General features: G+C 38.1%; 1 protein-coding gene across 10 annotated transcripts in view; it reads left to right on the top strand.

The window, feature by feature from the left end:
- Window positions 1-21,241, top strand: part of DNAJC24 (DnaJ heat shock protein family (Hsp40) member C24) — an 85,171-nt gene that overhangs the window by 21,862 nt on the left and 42,068 nt on the right. For all 10 annotated transcript variants that reach the window (XM_070072031.1, XM_070072021.1, XM_070072020.1 and 7 more), the window contains exon 3: window positions 20,150-20,288. In XM_070072031.1, coding sequence (XP_069928132.1) covers window positions 20,150-20,288 — 139 coding nt within the window. The remainder of the gene's footprint in view (window positions 1-20,149; window positions 20,289-21,241) is intronic.

The following is a 21,241-nucleotide window of genomic DNA, read 5'->3' as shown; positions in this document are numbered from 1 at the left end:
AAAGCATACAAATGTGAAAAACATGACAATAAGTATCTCGTGGAACAGACACATTTGCAGTATGACAGCTGGAACATGAAGGCAAAGGTTGCCGTGTTCAACCTCAGCTGAGAAGGTGCGTGTTGGGCATCTCACATACTTCACCAGTCGTATATGTCTGTGATAATCATGGGAGAATCCAAGTGTTGACTTAAATTTTAGCAAGTAGGTGAATTTGTAGATGCAGAATCTGTGACTAATAAGAATTGGCAATATTTATATTAAAGGACTTACTATGGCTATAATACATTGTTTTTTTTTGTTTGTTTGTTTGTGTAAGATGTATTTATTTATTTGAAAGGCAGAGTTACAGAGAGACAGAGGCAGAGAGAGAGTGTGAAATCTTCCATCCGCTGATTCACTTCCCAAATGGCCGCAATGGCTGGAGCTTGCCCATCTGCACCCAGGAGGCAGGAGCTTCCTCCAGTTCTCCCACATGGGTGCAGGAGCCCAAGGACTTGGTCCTTCCGCTGCTGCTTCCCCAGGCCATAGCACAGAGCTGAATTGGAAGTGAAACATCCAGTACTTGAACAGGTGCCCATATGGGATGCCGGCGCTGCGGGTGACAGCTTTACCCACTACACCACAATGCCAGCCCCTACAATGTTTTTTAAAAACATTAAATTTTGTCCAAAATATATTCACTCACACAATGTTTTTTTAAAAACATTGTGAGACATATGGACTTATTATTATTATTATTCAGAATGCATTACCTATGTCAGGCACTATGCTAGGTACTCTGGATGCAGTAGTGAATAGTATGAACAAAGGTACTTGTTCTCACGAGCGGCTAATATAGCAAGCATTCTGTCCATTGTTCAAGTAAGGAAATTTTATACAGTTAATTAACCTTTAAAAAAGATTTATTTCAAAGGCAGAGTGGCATGGAGAGGGGAGAGGATATGAGAGAGAGAGAGACAGACAGACACTATCTCCCTCATCTGGTTCACTTCCAAAATGACTCCAACAGTGAAGACTAGGCGAGGTTGAAGCCAGGAGCCAACAATTCCATCCTGGTCTCCCACTTGGGAGCAGGAACAGAAGTAATTGGGACAGTTTCCACTGTCCTACCATGTACATTATTTTTTTGTTTGGAACCAAAAAAACTGAGACTTCAATTGACACTCACATATGGGATGCCAGTGCCTCAGGTGGAGGCTTAGCTCACTGTGCCACAATGCAGACCCCTGAGTAATTCTTCTAAGTTCACATGATTGGAGATAATAGAGCAAGAATCACAACTCAAATATTTCATAATTTTAGCTTTTTATTTGCTTATTTATTTATTTGAAAGGAAGAAAAAGAAAAAGATTGTCTACTGATTCATTCTCCAGATGCTTACAAGCTGGCACTAGGTGGGACCAAGAGCTAGAAGCCTAGAACTCAATCCACGTATACCAAATGAGCATCTAGGACCCAACCAACTTGAACTATCATCTGCTGCCTTCCAGGATGCGCGTTAGTGGGACACTGGAATCAGAAGTATAGCTGGGGCCGGCACTGTGGCGTACCAGGTAAAGCTGCTGCCTGCAGTGCCGGCATCCCATATTGGTGCCAGTTCAAGTCCCGGCTGCTCCACTGCCAATCCAGCTCCCTGTTATTGCCTGGGAAAGCAGTAGAAGATGCCCTGAATCCTTCGGCCCTTGCACCTGCGTGGGAGACCCGGAGGAAGCTCCTGGCTCCTGGCTTTGGATTGGTGAAGCTCTGGCTCTTGGGGTTATCTGGGGAGTAAACAAGCAGATGGAAGACCTCTCTCTCTCTTCCTTTGCCTCTTTCTAACTCTGCTTTTCAGATAAATAAATAAATATTAAAAAAAATAAAGAAGTATAGCCAAGCCTGAATGCAGGCACTCTGATATAGGATATAAGTGTCCCAAATGATTGTCTGAACCCTGTGCCAAATGTCTGTCCCAAGTTTTTTATATGTTTTATCAATTTAATATCTTTGATTTTCTCATTTCATTGATTTTTCTGCTAAGTAAGATGTCTTTCAAAAGAATTCCTCATTGAGCCTTCTAATTGTCAGTCCTCTCTTCTTGCCAAATATTGACTACCCATTGATGCCTCAGTCCACTGTCTTTCACCACTACCATTCTCCTAAGTGGTACCTACTAAAGTTGCCAGTATTCCCAACTGGTCAAGTGTAGCAGATTTATTGTGGCATTTGCTACTGTAGTAGATAGATCTTCCATTGTCCTTAAAACTACTTCTCTGAGTTTCTATGGAACCTATTTTTTCCCTGATTATCTTGTTGCTGACTACTTCTCTATTTTAACATTTTTTTCCTTTTACTGATCTTAGAGTTACCATTCTTCAGTTTATCTTTGACCTTCTTCACTGACCACCAAATCAGGGAGTCTTAGTCTGAGGCCCAAGTGTTTGTAGGGTTCTGTTAGCTCCTCAATTATATGCAAAATTATGTGTGTTTCTCCTCACCATCACCATCCCATATTTTTTTAAAAATTATTTATTTATTTGAAAGATTGATGGTGGAGGGGAGAAAGAGAGCAATTGACATTGTGATCAATTTTCCATGCACTGGTTCACTCCCCAGATGTCCACAACATCCAGATTGTGCCAGGCTGAAGCCAGGAGCCAGGAATTCAGTCTGGGTCCCCCACAGGGGTGGCAAGTGGCCAACCACTTGAGCCATCTCCACTGCCTTCCCAAGAAAAAACATTGGCAAGAAACTGGGTCAGAAGCAGAGCAGCCAGGACTTGAACCCCTATGTTCAGATATGGGATGACACTTTGGCATTACAAGCGGTGGCTTAACCTGCTCCACCACAATGCCATTCCCGTCCCCAAACTACTTATCAGATGCTCAGAAGAGTTCAGAACTCAAAATAAATTGAGGATTGATCTCTGTATATGCCTGTAGCTTTACGTCTGCACAGCTGACCCAAATCCCCGCCGCAGCGTCCTGCCTTTCCCTTTGTCTGCCCGGTACCTCTGACCCTCAGCATGCTAAGCACAGTTCCTCAGGTGTGCTGTGTGCTGTCGCTTCCTTATTGCCAGTCTGCCCACCCATCCTATCTTCTCATCAGTTCAGATTTCTTTCTGTGAAATAAAATGATTATGTCCCTATCATGCAAGACCATGTGGCATTTTAAGTAAGGACAAGTCTGTTCTTAGCACAGCAAAAAGTTCCTATATGATCTGCAGCCAGTAACTTTCCAACTTCATTTGCTAGCTTTCCTTGTCCAACTATCCTTTTACTCATTCTTAGTCTGGCTTACAGTTCTGTTATACATAAATTTAATCTATATTTAGTACATTCTTATCTTATGTTTACTGTTTCTCTCTTCCTGGAATGTCCTTTCCCTCCCTTTCCCCCACAGTTACTCTATAGGCAAACTCCTATTCATCCTTCAAGACCCATTCTTCAAAATGCAGAAGATACAACCTTCATTACAAAACTTATCCTAATTTACTCTAAATGAACAGCTTTTTCATGCTGTCATCCTTCCCATTGCATAATTAAATGTTCACATTCCTTTTCTTTTCCGTTAGACTATGCATCCAACAGGGGCATGGATCCTGTTTTATTCACCATTGTCTACGCATTGATTGGTACAGTGTCGGGCTTTAGCAAGCTAGTAAATAAATATACTTTGATGGATAAACACATTTTGGACTGACAATCTTTCTCATGGATTGTATGTTCTGTTTCTAAATCTCAAAAATTTAAAGATTTTTTAAGAGCATGTTTTAATTATTCAGCTGTTAGATAAAATGATAAATGGTTGACTGCTTTTTATTAGGCAATATTTTGCTAAGCATTAGGTGGCAGTAGTGTGTTATACTTGACTTTACCTTTGTAATTATTTTTTTTTCAGCTTTCATAATCTGAATGCAGTGTCAAAGTGTAAAAGACACAAGTGTGGTACTTTTAAACCTAACTTCTTGTAACATGATCTTATTGGAAGTAAGTAGGTAATAATAGAAAATAAACAAAGCAGCAGCAAAGCACAGCCATGTCAGTCAATGTGTCTTTCTTTCCTCCTTAAACAGATATTCATTAGAGAATTATTTCTGTACCATCTTAACAGCACTTCCTCACTATTTAATGATTGTTTCATAATAACAGTGATTTGCAATAATGAAAACCAAAAATTATCTCAGAGGATATGTGTTTTCTTTGTTTCCTAAGATGCCTTTATTTCAAAAAGAGTATATTAAGTTCATTGAATTTAACTAGAGTTGTTAAATGCTTTGTTTTTCTTTTTTTACCCATCAGTTCTTGTCAGTCTTAAAGACACCTATTTTGTTTATTGAGTTTCACTATAGGTGAATTTTTGTCATCATTAAATAGTTAGAATTAAGGATTGTTACCTCCTCTCCAGCCTTGTGTATCTAATTCCACTGTTAATTTTAAAAAGTGCTTTTAGTATACATTTAATTCCCATTGTGGTTTCCACACCTTTCAAAGTTAAACCAATAGAAGTTATTTTTTTGTTTAAGGAAATTTTGTGCATTTTGGATCCAAAGCAATATTTCTGCAAATTAAAGAAATAAACAACTCTTTTAGTAAACGGTTTCAGGATTGATTTGAGTATGAGATAGGCAAAGTTAATCTCTGACAATCTTCCTTTTATCTTCTTTACTTCCTCAGAGGAAAAGCACTTCAGGGAATCAAAAGCCTGTGTACCAGTATCATTAATATGGTAGAATGATCAGTTAATAATGGAGGAGCATGAGAGTGTTGACAGAACACACCGCCTACTTAGCACCTGATGGCCTTAGTGGCCACAGAGCAGTGCTCCGAGTTGCAGTAGGAGAACAGCCCTGTAGGATCTGGCATGTACATCACCACTCTTATTTAGCATGGATGACTGTAGTTTGCCTTCAGTCAAGTCTTTAATTACATAAAAATCATGTCCTCCCTGAACCCAGAGAGCAAGTGAAGTGAGCCAGTACCCTAATTACCATTTTTTTTGGAGATTGGAGGCAATGTTTACCTTGGAATTCTTTGTGTAGCTCATGTTGAGTATGTCATCAAAGACTTAATTTGATATGATTTGGGTGGGGTGCCTGGCTTTACACTTACATTGGGTTTTATGTAGCTCACTGCACAAAATTTTAAATTGCTTTCATAGCTTATTTATGAGAGTACTATAAAATGGGAAAAGCACATTATCTTTTGTTTCCATTCTTCTATGAACTTTTTGAAGCCCACTTATACAATAATAAAGAAATGTGTCATGCTATACTTGGATATCGTCAAAAGAAAAAAAAGAAGTATGCTATTAGTAAAAGGAATTGGTGCAAGATTGTATTTAAAGTTAGTACATATTACAGTTCAAGTATATCGCAGAGTTCAGTCTTCATTTAGAAGAGGTTTTGCCATGGACTGAATTCCTCAACCACATATCACGCTGTTCTTATATTTATTCATTTTGTGTATTCAGTTCCTGCAGATCTGTCTCTTAATTCTTTATTTGGAAAACATCAGTACCTGCCATAGAATTTCAAAGCTTTGCTTTCTTCCTGTGTTCTTTAGACTCTGCCCTCTTTTTCCCCTCACCCTTCCTTTTCTTCTCGTTTCTCCCTGTGTTCTCCTAACCCCCTTCTCCCACCATCTCTCCTTTCTCCACCACTCCCTTCTCTTTCCCTTCCTTTGCCACCGCCTTCCATTCTCCTGCCCCCCCCCCCCTACACACACTTTCTTCTTTTTTCTCTTCTTTTGTTCCTTCTTGGAGCTACCAGAATTTCAGAATGAGCTTCTTCATTTGATCTCAGAAGTAGTCAGTGTTAGAGTGGCATTTCACAGAAGTTTAAAAAATATATTCTGATACCAAGAGGTCTCTTAAAAATATTGCTGTATTAAAATGGCTCTTTTGGAGAAGGTAAGTAATCATTAGAAATTCTAGTAGACAAAAAGATATGTACATTTCTTCACATTGTTCTGTCAGGATGGTTGCTGATGTAATCACACTGAAGCCTCACTCCAAGGCTCTCACTAAGGATCACAGGACTCTGTTATATGCAGAATTCCATTGTAAATAAGCTTATAAGACTTTTCACAATAATTCCTTAATAAGGACCACTGTTTATGTTATGGCACCAAAGTGTGAGCTTTGAAAATAAGCTTAGGAAAGCTTAGTTTTGTATATATATTCTTTTAAGTTCTTAGCTTTTCACAAACCTTCTCAAAGGAACTGAGAAAGGTAGTTTTTATAAATACTTAAAAATCACAGATTTGTTTCTCAGTTATCTGTGAATGTGTGCATGAATGTATATATTTCCTGTCCAGAATAAGCAAATCTACAGAGACAAAAAGTAAATTAATTAAAGGTTGCTGGGGGAAGGGGAGGAAAATAAGAATGACTACTGATGAGGACAGGGTTTCTTTCGGGGGATGATTTAAAAACTCCGAAAGTAGATAGTGGTGATACTTGCAAAAGCTGTGATTATCCTAGAAACCCCTGAATTGTATACCTTAAAAGGATGAAATTCATAGCATGTGAATTGGTATAGCTTAATTAAGTTAGTGTTTTTTTTTTTTTTAAAGAAAGCAGTCAAACTTGTAAGATTTGATGGTTTGGGAGAAAATAAAAATTAAATTTTTATTTAAAATCCTAGTGACTTTTGGGGCCAGTGCAATGGTGCACTGGGTTAATCCTCCGCTTGCGGCGCCAGCATCCCTTATGGTTCTAGTCCAGCTCTCTGCTGTGGCCCGGGAAGGCAGTGGAGGATGGCCCAAGTGCTTAGGTCCCTGTACCTGCATGGGAGACCATGGCTACTGGTTTTGGATTGACATAGCACCAGCCATGGTGGCCATTTGGGGAGTGAACCAACGGAGGGAAGACTTTTCTGTCTCTCTTCTCACTGTCTAACTCTGTCAAATAATAATAACAATAATAATAATAAAAGAAAAAAAACCTAGTGACTTTTGAAGCAGAAGTAACTTTAACTTTTTTAAAAAGATTTTTTTATTTATTTGAAAAGCAGAGTAAGAGAAGGAGATGCAGAGAGAAAAAGAAAGATCTCTGTCCGCTGGTTCACACCCCAGATAGCCACAACAGCCAGGTCTAGCCCATGCTGAAGCCGGAAGCCAAGAACTCCATCCTGATCTCCCATATTTGTGGCAGGGGCCCAAGTACTTGGGCCATCTTCGTTGCCTTCCCGGGAACGTTAGCAGGAAGCTGGACCAGAAGTATAGCAGCCAGGATCCCAGCTGGCACTCCAATATGGGATGCTGACATAACAAGCAAGAGTTTAACCCACTTCTTCACAACACCAGCCCTAACTTTTATTCTTTTAAATAATTTTGTTTAAATTAATGAGTTATGATAATGTAAGACCCATCTGCAGGATCAGTTGTGACCTACTCACACAGATTTTTGACTCTGAAAGCAATCTTTAGCTTATTACTCATTTGAATAACATCACTTATACTTTGTCTCAAATATAAAAGAAAGTTTTGGCTAAAAGTTGTACAAGAGGCAGGTATTTAGAAGCAGTTAAAGCACTGTTTAGGATGTCTGCATATCAGAGTGCTTGGGTTTAAGTCCCAGCTGCATTCATGATTCTACTTTCCTGCTAATTCCTATCCTCCTACCCTGGAAGGCAACAGGTAATGGCTCAAGTTTTGAGTTTTTACCACCTACATGAGACCAAGGTGAGTTCCCAGTTCCTGGTTTTGGCCTGGCCCAGCCTTAACTATTGCAGAAATTTGGGATGTAAACCCATAGCTCACGTCTCCTCTTCTCTTCTCTTCTCTTCTCTTCTCTTCTCTTCTCTTCTCTCTCTCTCTCTCTCTCTCTTTCTCTCTCTCTCTCTCTCTCCCCCAAATGAATAATAAAAGAGGGGCCGGCACTGTGACAAAGCAGGTAAAGCTACCACCTGTGGTGCCAGCATCCCATATGGGTGCAGGTTTGAGTCCTGGCTGCTCCACCTCCAATCCAGCTCTCTTGCTGTGGCCTGGGAAAGCAGTTGAAGATGGCCCAAGTCCTTGGGCCCATGCACCCATGTGGGAGACCTGGAGGAGGCTCCTGGCTCCTGGCTTCAGATTGCACAGTTCTGGCCATTGCAGCCAATTGGGGAGTGAACCAGCGGATGGAAGACCTCTCCCTCTCTCTCTCTCTGCCTTTGCCTCTGCCTCTCTGTAAACTCTGCCTTTCAAATAAAATAAATAAATCTTTAAATAATAATAATGAGTACTCATGTTATTTTTTAAGGGTCTTCTAATTATAAGCTGTTAATAAGCATGGGTATGGATGGGTATTTAGCACACCGTTTAAGATGTTGCTTGGGCACCTGCATGCCGTAGAAGAGTACCTGGTTTTGAGTCTCAGCTGTGTTTCTGATTCCAGCTTCCTGCTGATATGTACTCTGGGAAGCAACAGATGATTGCTTGAGTACTGAAGTCCCCACCACTCATGTGGGAGACCTGGATTGAGTTCTGGGTTCTGACTTTAGCCTGGCCCAGCCCTGGCTGTTGTGGCCATTCAGGGAGTAAATCAGGAGATGAATGCTATCTCTCACTCGCGCATTCTCTCTCTCTTTGCCTTTCAAATAAAACGAAAATAAGTTTAAAAATTAAAAAATAAATGCAGGGGACTGGTGCTGTGGTGTAGTGGGTAAAGCCACTGTTTGCAGTGCTGGAATCCCATATGGGCACCAGTTCGAATCCCAGCTGCTCCACTTCCAATCCAGCTTTCTGCTGTGGCCTGGGAAAGCAGTGGAAGATAGCCCAAGCCCTTGGGCCCTCTGTACCCATCGGAGAGATCCAGAAAAAGCTCCTGGCTCCTGACTTTGGATAGATGCAGCTCCAGCCATTGCATCCAACAGATAGTGGGTCAACAGATAGAAGACCCTCCCCTCCTCTCTCTCTGCCTTTGTCTCCTTATAACTCTGCCTTTCAAATAAATAAATAAATCTTTAAAAAAAGGAATACAAATAATTCAATGCTCTAGCAGAGCATAAGTAGAAAGATACATACTTTTTGTGTAGTGAAGATAGTAATCAACTAGGGCAAGCCTATTTAGGAACAGAGGACTTTTCCTTGTCTTTTTAAAGGAATGTATATACTTAGCAATTTCTAGTTTTCTTAACTGGTTTGGTTTTGATGCAAATAAGGAACTTTTGTAATTTAAGAGGATAGTCTTCATTGATAATTGCAACAAACAAGACCAAGGAGAAGATTAGTAGAAAGGCCTCCTATACCTGAGGAATATTGGGCAGTGTGATTTTACTCTTTTCCAACTTATTCATCCGTGTCCTTCCAAGATAGACTCTTCTATGGAAGATTATTATGGAAGCTTGTTGCATTGCAGAATGTCAGAGGGAAACTGTAATATCCCACAGCCAAACCTAGTTCAGCTTCTGTTTAACTATGAGAGTTTCCATTGTCTGCATCCTTACCTTCTAGAAATCTCTGGGACCCAGTGCTGAGAGCCCTCATGACCATGACTTGCCTCATTCCAGCCGTACTTGATTCTTGACTCCTAGTGTTGGTGACAGTGGTGACACCATGGCAGGGTGAGCCTGAGAGATAAAAACTCAGGCCTCTAACCTCTTTCAGAGGTGGAAGGAAAGCAAGGCCTCAGAAATGAACCTTGGCGTCTTCAGAAACTGATCATGACTTGGGACCAGTGTCCTTCAGCGCTGCTGGGCAATATTTTAGAGTAGTTTTAAACAGGTGATTGGAAGAGAAAAGGGTAAGGTTGCTCTGTGAGAGATTCGGATGAAAAGGGGAAGAGTTAGAGAGTGTTGGTAAGGACCAAATATGACTAACAGTGTTTGAAGGATAAGAGCAAAGACATGGAGTCATTTGAAATTGTTTCAGTGGCTGAAACTTCAGTTTTTTCTTTGTCTTATTTTGAGAGGAAAGGGATTAAGAATATGCTAAGTATTTTGAAAGAAAAGATTCTTGGTTTTTATAAAATTATAAAAGAATAAGAATCTGGTTTTATTGAAATATAATAATTTTTCAAATCACAAGTAGTTTTTCATGAAGAAGAACACTGAGGAATGCTGTCAGATATTGTGATCTGATGTATTAATGTCTTACCACTCATAATTTACTCAACCTTTTCAGTTTTTGTTTTGTTTTGTTTTTTTACGGGCAGAGTAGACAGAGAGAGAGACAGAGAGAAAGGTCTTCCTTTGCCGTTGGGTCACCCTCCAATGGCCGCCACGGCCAGCGCGCCGCAGCTGACGCACCACGCTGATCCGATGGCAGGAGCCAGGTACTTATTCCTGGTCTCCCATGGGTGTAGGGCCCAAGTACTTGGGCCATCCTCCACTGCACTCCCGGGCCATAGCAGAGAGCTGGCCTGGAAGAGAGGCAACCGGGACAGAATCCTGTGCCCCGACCAGGACTAGAACCCATTGTGCCGGCGCCGCAAGGCGGAGGATTAGCCTAGTGAGCCGTGGCGCCGGCCAACCTTTTCAGTTTTATTTCACAGCAAGTGTCCTCTTTGGAGGACATTTCTTTTCTTTTCTTTTCTTTTCTTTTCTTTTCTTTTCTTTTTTTTTTTTTTAAAGATTTATTCTCAAAAGTCAGAGTTCCATAGAGAGAGGAGAGGCAGAGAAAGAGAGAGAGTCTTCCATCCAATGGTTCACTCCCTAAGTGGCTGGAGCTGCGCCAATCCGAAGCCAGGAGCTAGGAGCTTCTTCCAGGTCACCCACGAGGGTGCAGGGGCCCAAGGACTTGGGCCATCTTCCACTGCTTTCCCAGGCCATAGCACAGAGCTGGATGGGAAGTAGAGTAGCTGGGTCTCAAACCAGCACCCATATGGGATACCGGCACTTCAGGCCAGGGCATTAACCCACTGTGCCACAGCACTGGCCCCTGGAGGACATTTCTTTAATGCATTTTAACTGTATTTTGAGGTGATCAGTACTTTTAAAATACAGTGATGACCATACCTCTATAACATGAGAATTCTAAATGAAAATAACTCACATTAAGCTTTTATTCAGTGTTCATGTGTGTGTTGCTTGTTTAAATTCCTCAGTGGTATTTGTCAATATAATCTGTCTGAAATTTATGTCCACTATGATATCATAGAAATTCAACAGTGGTCATACTGGGGGTTGGCCAGACAGTACTTGAATGAGACTCTGTTTGACAGTTTCCCTCTGTTCTATTCTCTGTTTGCTGTTGTTTGTTTTTATTTTGTTTTGTTTTTTTGGCAAAACTAAAAATATTCTCCAACCCTCTTTATGTTGAGATATTGATAAGATCTTCTGATGTTTTGACACTTACTCCCTTTTTGGTGGTATTGGCATGTTGAAACATTAACACTTTCCCTTCAAGAAGACTTGGAGGGCAAAGAAAGGGACACTAGGGATTTTTTGAATAATATGACTTTGCTCATATTTCAGTCTGACAGCTTCCATTTAGTGTGTTTTGTGCTGCTATAACAGAACTTTCAGATTGGATAAGTTACAATGAACAGAAATAAATTGGCTCTATGGTTCTAGAAGAAAAATGTCCAAGATTGAAGGGCTGGCATCTGGCAGGGGCTTTCTTGCTGTACCATCCCATGGCAGAAGAAAGTGGAGAAGCAGAAAAGGAGAGAAGAGCACAGAAGGGGGACAAACTCTCCTTTTCATAATGAACCCACTTGTGTTAATGATATTTATCCAATGGTGAGGGAAGAGCCATCATGTCCCAGTCACTTCTCAGAGGTCCCATTACCTAATATTGTTACAGTGACAGTCAAATTTCAGCATGACTTTGGGAGGAGACAGACATTCAAACTATAGCAGCTACAAATCCTTTTTTTTTTTCTTTCAAATACACTGTTAATGGATCTTGTTCCAAAGTTTGAAAAGTTTTAAAGCTGTTGGATAAAAGCACTTTCCTATATTATTTCCATTCACAGTGTCAGCTGAATAGAATGACATGGTAAATACTTGTTTGCTAGGAAAGAGGATGAGAGAAAAGATACAAAATGCAAAACCTCAGATTAAACCTAAAATTTATCCATCCACCCATCCAGGGCTGACTAAAACCAGTAAGTTTCAGGTTTTTTGCTTTTGGGGGAATATGTTATATGTTCAGAAGTATTTATAGAGGACACTTTTGCAAAGAGGCAGTGTGTTAATCTCTGTACAGATACAGATATAATTAAGGTACAGTGTTTGTAATCAGTGTCTATCTAACATTATATGACAATATATAAAGCTGGAATGATAGGTAGAAGTACATTTATTGTAGGATTTTACTCGTAGGGGTAAAGAATATGACCGTAATTCATTAAGCAGTAAGTTCCACTTAAAACTTATTAGCTGGACTAAACACATATATAAGATTTGAAGAAAATATAGAAGATGGACCTTCATCCATGTTACCCCCATAAGATTAGGGGTTACTTCTCTTGAGGAGAGGAATATTAAGGTAGCTAGGTAGAAATGAGCCTATGTGTGTGTGAAGGTCCTAAGAAAAATGGGAATTTCCCTGTGATAGAACAAAGAAGTAAGCCTTGGAAGCTAACCATCATTTACCTGTCAAAAGTCTTGTCATTGTTCTATATCCTGGTTTATAGTTGATTGACTTTTTTGCAAGCAATATTTTATATATCAAAATCAGAACCTCATAATAAAGGATTAATATATGTGGGCAGTTTCCCATAAAATCATACAGGGAGGGTGTTGTGGCACAGCAGATTGACCCACTGCTTGGGACCCCTGCTTCCTTATGGGAGTGCCAGTTTCAGTCCCTGCTTCTCTGCTTCCCACTCAGCTTCCTTCTAATGCATTCTGCAAGGCAACAAAAGATGGCTAAGGGCTGGGACCCTGCCATCCACATGGGTGACCCAGATGGAGTTCCATGCTCCTAGCTTCAGCCTGGCACAACCTGGCTGTTCCAGGCATTTGGGAAATGAATCATTATATGGAAAACATCTCTTTGTTTCTGTTGCTCTGCCTTCCATGTAGATGAAAATAAATAATTGTTTAAAAAACAAAAACCTCATATTTACTTGAAATACCATTTAATTTCTATTTCATAAATTGCATAGCCAGTAAAAAGGTCATTTCAAGCAATTGAATAATGAATTTTCATCAAAACCTTTTAGAAGTTATTAAAATTTTAGACTGCATATGCTGTTTTTATAATGCATGCATATTTTAATTTTTCTCTTCTAATTGGAAAACTTATGTTTATGTCAGTGTGCAGTAGCCTGATAAAAATTACACCCCTCTCTTAAAAAAAATTCAGCAGGTTAACATAGCATTTTTCCCCCTTTTTGTTGGGTATGCATGCTTGGAGAGATGCATCTGTCATAGAAAAATCTCTATGAAGCACTAATTTTCTGACTTCCACTTGATTTCTCTGATCTAAGCAGTAGAGGCTAACAGTGTGCTTCTCCACTTTAGCATGCATGACAGTTGCCTGGAGAGTCTGGTGAAACACAGATTCTAAAATTCCCCTTCTGAAAGTTTGGGATTGAGTCCAAGAATTAGTTTTCTAACAAACACTCGGATGATGCTGATGTGGCAAATCTGAGGACACATTTTGAGTAGAATTGGGGTGACACATTGTGACAGTCACTCCAGAGTTACTAATTTAGAAAGTATTTAGACTTACTATGTGGAGAGAATCTAAAATGAAAACAAAATATTCCACATTGGACAAGCCATTGCAATAAAATCTCAGCTAAGATTTCATAATTAAAGTGTTAATTATCAATTAGATAATTACTCATTAGCAAGCACAACACATACTAATAATACTGATAAACTATTAATATCATTTCTTGTATATCTTTTGTAATATCATGAGTGATTCTCTTTTTTCACATCAAGACAGTTTCTTAATCTTTTGTTTGTGTTAATTTTTCTCACCCTCAATAAATGGCTTGGGAATTTAAAGAACATGAGTTCGTGTAATTGAAAACTGTCCCAAAAATGTGAGGAAATTACATTAATCATAAGTTATAAGTGTCAAGTCATTTGAGAATAGTAAAATATCAGTTTGTTAAAACTTTGAGAATTGACATTTTGTACTGTTAATCTCAGATCCTGTCATTCTCAGTATTTTTAGTATTGTGACATGTTTATGATAGTTTGATTTTGGATGTTCTTTAGTTTCTGATTCAGCAACACTTAACTTTTTAAATTGTTTTTAAGTTTTTGGAGTTCACAGTGCACATAGTAATAATACTATGTTTCAATAAATTATAACATAATGCCAACTTTTCACTAATTTGTATTAGTTTTTTGGTTAATTTTCAATGTTTTTATTGCACTCTTCTCATTAATATTGGGATAAATTTCTCATTTTTCCCCCATGGCTTAGAAAGATTTACTAAATTCCTTTTTAAAAAATTTTGACATCTCTAAATGTATTTTTTTGTTGATATATGGTCATTGAAAAAAACAGTTATTAAATATCAGGTTTGGTGAGTTTTCATACAATGTAACCACCACAAAATATTTCCATTCCTATAGAAAGTGTCTCTGTGCAGCTTTACTTTATTCCCATCTTGTATTCCCATCTGGAAACCAACTTTGATTTCTATCACAATGCAATAGATTTACTGGAATTTGGATTTTGTATCAGTGCAGGCATATGGTATGAACTCTTTTATTCTTTTACTCAACATGCTTTAGATACTGATTTATGCTCTTGTGAATGTGTAGTTTTTTTCTTTTTTATCATTCAATAGTATTTCTTTATATGGGATTTAATCAAATTTATTTATCCAGTCCTCTGTTGATGGTATTTGTGGTTCCAAATTTGGCTGCTGCAAATAATGCTGTTAATATATAATACTCTTATGAGTCTTTTTGTCGATATGTGTTTTTGGTTTTATTTCTCTTAGGTAAATATCTAATAGTATAATTTCTTAATCATGGGATAGCGGTAAATTTATAAGAAACTACCAAGTGTATAAGAACTCCAGTGTTTTCATATCCTGACCAACATTTAGTGTCCTCAGTCTTTGTTTGTTTGTTTTGTTTTGTTTTGTTTTTAGGATTTATTTTATTTGTTTGAAAGGCAGAGTTAGAGGGGGGAGAGAGAGGGAGAGGGAGAGGGAGAGGGAGAGGGGGAGAGAGAGAGAGAGAGAGAGAGAGAGATCCAGGTTTCCCCCATGGGTGGCAAGGGTTCAAGTACTTGGGCCATCTTTTGCTACCTTCCCAGACACATTAGCAGGGAACTGGATCAAAAATGAAGCAGCCATAGTTGGAACCAGCACTTGTGTGGATATGGGTGCTGACATTGCAGGTAGCGGCTTAACCTACTATGCCACATCAGCCCACAATCTTTTTTATTTCAACTATTTTATTAGGTATATACTAGTATCTCATTGTGATGGTAATTCATATTTTCCTAATAACTGATGGAAAAAACTTGAGTTTTTTTCACAGTGTTTTTCCATCAATTTTATTTTATTTAGAAATGTATCTGTTCGGAGTTTTTTTTTTTTAATTTGTCTTTTTGTCACTTTTTTGTATATTATTAATAAAAATCCTGATATTTATGCAGTAATATTTTTTCCCAGTCTGTTGATTGTCTATTTGTTTTTTTGGTGGTTTTTGATGAGCAGAAAATTACAAAATTTTATGAAGTTCAGTTTATCAATTTTGTGTCATATACTTTGTGCTTTTTGTTTTCTGTCAAAGCAGTCTGTGCCTACTCTATGAGGTAAAGGTATGTTTCCTTCTAGAAGTTTTACTTTTATGTCTGTGATTCATCCTGAATTAACTTTTGTGTGTGAAATGAGATACGGAATGCAGTTGTATTTTTTCCAGATGGTTATCCAGTAGTTTCAAAACCATTGTTATATAAATGTTCTTCTTTCCTCATTGACTTGCTATGACTTCTTTGTTGAAAGTCAATTGACCATATATGTACAGTCTGTCTACTTCTGGACTCTGTATTCCATTCCACTGATCTATTTGTGTATCTTCAGACCAGAAGTATAGTCTTGATTGCTGTAACTTTATAGTAAGTCTTGAAATGTAAATAGTAGCACATTGCCTTACCCATTTCTTTAAAGTAATCTGCTGGAATTTTGGGAGGGGTTTTATTAATGTATCAGTTTAGTGGAAATGGACATGAATCCTCCCATTCAAGAATATGTTTTTTCTTTCCATTTGTTTATGTCCTTCTTGATTTATCTTAGTGCTATTTTGTAGTTTTAAAAAATGTAAAAGTCATACATCCTACCATTGGTTTTTCCAGAGTGATTCTGTAGTTTTTGTTTTGTTTCATATTTTTTATGATCCTGTTAATGGTAATTTCTAGTTTATTTTTAATTTAATTTTAATTTAATTTTTATATTTAATAATTATTTTCTAATTGTTCCAGGACTTGCTGATTTCTTAATTTTTAGTCCATTGCTTCCAAGGTAGTAAGTTCTTGCAGCTCATACCAAATGAATTTCATTTTGATGCTGAAAGAAAATGCAAGTCAGTCAAAATAAATGAACTTTGCAATATTAATTTTAGAATACCTATTCTGTTAATTAAAGGATCTTTTCTCTACTTCACTGGTGAATGTTGTCCTCAGAAGTCTTTGTTATCCATAAGATTCAGCTGGCAAACCCCTAGAATACAGAGTAAATGAATGAATGATATTTGGGTAGCTTTGGGATCTCAAGTGGGAAGGTTTGGGTAGTGGAGATCATAGGAGAGAAGGACAAGAATAAAGTAAATTTTGACAAGAGAAAAATAACTTGTCTTTTTATGGTGATAACAAATGATTGAGGCTGCCTCCCAAAGGAAGTATCATATTTAGAAATAGGAAAAATTAATATTCACTTTGGGATTGACAAGTCTTTAAATCTTTAGGGACTTGTTTCCCATTAGCAACAGAAAATTACTTTAGATTTTAATGCTAAAAATATGCATAATATTGCAACCATTTTATTACTAGGCCTCGTAATTCAAACTTCTTAAAAAAAAAAAAAAAGAAAAAAGTTCTAATGCCTCTTGTGGTCCAGCATAGAAATATTTGGACTATGTTTTGATTTCTTGTTGCTACAAAATTTAACAAAAACTCAGTGACTTAAAAGAATTTTATACTTGCACAGTTCTAGAGACTGGAGACCAAAATTAGTATAACTGGGCCAAGATCAAGGTGTTGGCAGGGCTGCAGTCCCTCTGGAGACTCAGGGGAAAATCCATTCCTCGTTTCTTCCAGCTGCTGGTGACTGGTGGCGTTTCTTGACTTGTGGCCACATCACTTCAGTCTTCCAGGAGAGTATCTTCATGTCATGTTCTCTGTGTGTGTCAAATCCCCCTCTGCCTCTTTTCTTATAAGAGCATTTTGATTTGCATGTGGGCCTCCTGAATAATCTCCCCATTTCAAGATCTTTATCTTTAATTTTTATTAATTTTTCCAAATTTTATTTAAGTTATGCAAGTTGCATGTATTTCATATATACAGATTTAGGAGCATAGTGATACTTTCCACCCTACCCTCCCATGCCCCAACCCTTCTTCCTCCTCCTTCTCCCATTCCCACTCTTAATTTTTACAAAGATCTATTTTCAGTTTACTTAATGCAAAATCTTTATCTTAATCACATCTGCAGATGGCCTTTTTTTTCCAAATAAAGTAACATTTACAAGAGCCAGGGATTAGGATTTGATACCCCCCCCCCATCAGATTACCCCAGGCTATTAGAATTTTCTTTTTTTCTGGCAGTTGTTACCAACAGATTGGACTGAGGCATTCAGCATGCTAAATGACATCGTATTGTTATAATTGCCATTTCTAAATGCAATATAGCTATTTAATGGATGTTATGGAATGATATGAAATTTTAGTGGCACAACTGAATAGACTTCAAAGCTTCAGAGCTAATTATTTCAAATAGCAATCAGAAAATGGTAATTAGGAAGAGATTGAATTGTACTTTGACTATCAGAGAACATATATGACTCAATAAATTTAGCTACAGTTTTTTTTTTTTTTTTAAGATTTATTTATTTATTTGAAAGTCAGAGTTACACAGAGAGAGAGGTCTTCCATCTGCTGGTTCACTCCCCAGTTGGCCACAATGGCTGGAGCTGCACCAGTCGGAAGCCAGGAGCTAGGAGCTTCCTCCGGGTCTCCCAGGTGGGTACAGAGGCCCAAGGACTTGGGCCATCCTCTACTGCTTTCCTAGGCCATAGCAGAGAGCTGGATCAGAAGTGGAGCAGCCAGGTCTCGAACTGGCTCCCATATGGGATGCCGCCGCTTCAGGCCAGGGCATTAACCCCCTGTGCCACAGCACCAGCCCTCAGCTAGAGATTTTAATTTGGGGAAAACAGGAACTAATTCCTGATGTTGTAGAACTTTCTTAATCAGATGATTAGGTCTAACCTTTTCTATTTGTTGTACCAAGTAGACTTTATATAATGGCCTAATAGAAATTACTTTTCTTTTAATCTGTGCTCCCACCCTGGATGTTTAGAATGATTCTTCCTGTGCCTTACTTTACACTTGTGACAGGTTGAGTCTTCACATGTAACTGTATCTTAAATGTATACTGATGGCATAGCTGAATATGTTGCATTAAGGAATAACATTTATACAGATGGGCTTCACATAGTCTTAGGAATGGATCAGATAGTGAACTTTAATACAGCCAGCTCTATTTTGACTTTGGCATGTTTCTTGACTATCCCAACTTCAGGGATTATTAAAATCTCAGAATCGGAATGACTTTTTTGAGTATCATTTGGTGAATTGTGGACATAAGAACATGAATCAGTAAAGCTTTAGTTTCCTTTTCTGTTTTTCAGTCATTATATGGATCTGGCATGGGAGGAGTAGTTGTCAAAGGGAAAGTAGAGCTTAATTCTCATTGGTACACCTCCCATCATGTATAATGTTTTCCAGTTCTGTGTATCGAAATATCACAATACCTTTTGCTCTGTTCATAAGTATCATCAGTAGTGTGGGGAAGTTCATTAAGAAGATGACTTCATTATTAAAGGCAGTACTCCACAATATAATGAAAAACTTACATACTTTCTGAATTCTCCATTGGGAATTGAAGTCATTTGGTGTCATGTTACTTGCCACAACTTATTGAGTAGCTTTGGCCTTAGCTACTTGGATAATAAAATGGTATGATACTTGTAATTTTTTGTGTACTTTTAATTTCTGTAAAGCAATCAATAAAAGAATTTAAATAATCATATCATTATTTGAAGAGTATGTGAACAACCACATTGATATGTCATGGATCTTTGCCTGTTTTATTATCAAAACTTGAATAAAAGAATACAAAATAAACTGCTTCCCGATCATCTAAACTTCTTTTTGAAATTAAAATATGTTCTATAATCTATTGGATAAAAGTATCAGAATAATTACTGTTTAAAATTCTAAATAAAAACTATTAAGTGGTTCCCTATTTAATTGAGAGTGGAAAAATTACATATCTGGATACTTGCTACTGTTCACCCAGATTACTTAAGTGAAATAGCCCTAAATTTAGTTAACCTTTCCTCATTTTGTTTGTTATGGAGAGACTAACTGCTGAAAAGCAAATGATGTTGTGATCCTTTCTGAAGAACTCTTAGGTAAAAGAGAAGGAAGAGCCACAGAGAACATCAGAGAAAATAAGGAAGGGGACAGTACAGTGAGATATCCATTGAGCCACATGTGCATGTTCAGGGCTGAGGAAGAAGATGAAAAGTGTTTTTATTTTTCTGATTAGTTACATTTCTATCTTAAATCATTGTATGATGTAATTTCATGAAGAAAACCTAGCAGTCTGTTTTGTTATGATAATCTATAGCCAAGCACATTATATAAGGAAAGTTTTATGCTCTGCAGTTTGTGTTCTTCCCTTTTCGTGTCCTGCTAGTCTGCACGTACCTATTTCTATTTGTGTTAGTCATCCTCTCTAGGTAAATTGTCCATGAGACCAATGATTCCATGAGCAAATTATCCAGAAAACGCTGTCTTTGCACGTTGTGACAGATCATGTCATTGGTAGATTTATAGCTACTCCAATGGTCTAATTAACCTGGCAGTTGTCTCCTGTGCCAAACACTGTTGTCTTACTACATTGGCATCTTAGTTTTCTTCTTCTCACTATCTTTTCTCTTAACTGAAGCTTTAAGATTTGCAGTTGTGTCCCGCCCTCCCGTTAAACCTATCCCTACTCAATTCAGTACTCACACTCCCTTTATTTTTGATTGGCAGTATCATCCAGATAAACAAAGTACAGATGTTCCAGCAGGAACGGTGGAGGAGTGTTTACAGAAGTTCATCGAAGTTGATCAGGCGTGGAAAATCCTCGGGAATGAAGAGACAAAAAAAGAGTATGACCTGCAGCGGCATGGTAGGTTCTTGGGTTTGGAGCCCCAGTCCGTGGGCATCTATGTGAAGCGCAGTCTGCAGCCATCATCGGGAGCATTTTCCAGCATTTGCACCCAGTTACTGCCACCTTTCCTCCTCCACACCGTCACTGTTTTTAATTATGCCCTATTCTTCGTAATGATTATTGTGTATCCATTGAGAAGTTAACAGAACTACTAGGATATTGATTCCTTTGAAACCATGAAAGCTACTTTTTGTAACTATTGAAAAATGTTTAATTATACATTCCTAATGAATGTGTTTTATACTTTTTATTAAATTTAACTATGTACACATTAAAATCCTAATAGTGCTTTTGAGGCTACTATATAAATGACCTTCTAAAAGAAGATACTATATAGGTTGTATCCTATCCTATTCTGTCCTATAACTTTGTAAAGCTCTTTGCTATCTTTGAGTTCATTTTTAGGCTGAGTTTCATGATGGCCCCAGAATAAACTATTCTATATAAGATTGTTGTAAATGATACTTTAGGATGCACATTGTTTAAGAGTCTTAAAAGCAATTTCTTTTATGCTTTTCAGAAAATAGCTTCTTAAAATAGTGTCAAGCTGTTGTGAGAAAGAAAGGGAGAAATGTAGGTCAGATTTGTCACACATGGACTGCAGTTACAGGAAGTGATAGGCTGCCTTTCAGCACTGGCCTTGGGACAGGAGTCCCTCAGCCTTCCGTTTGGACCTTCAATATACACCACACATGCTAATGGGGGGAGTCAATAATCAGTTACAGCCTGTGGGGAAAACACTCAATTGCTCTCCCCAGTGGCACATCAGCCTCAGTCAGCATTGACTGGGACGTGTGGATAAAAGCTTGCTGTCCCTGTAGTTGATTATTGAAGCTTCTCTCATGCCATACGCTGGCACATCGTCAAACCTCACAAAGTGGTTTTAAGGCTCTTACTACAACGGCTATGAA

This window comes from Oryctolagus cuniculus, chromosome 1 (assembly GCF_964237555.1).
Source record: "Oryctolagus cuniculus chromosome 1, mOryCun1.1, whole genome shotgun sequence".
NCBI lineage: Eukaryota > Metazoa > Chordata > Mammalia > Lagomorpha > Leporidae > Oryctolagus > Oryctolagus cuniculus.
Note: the sequence above shows the minus strand (reverse complement) of the source record. Positions and strands in the feature narration are given on the sequence as shown.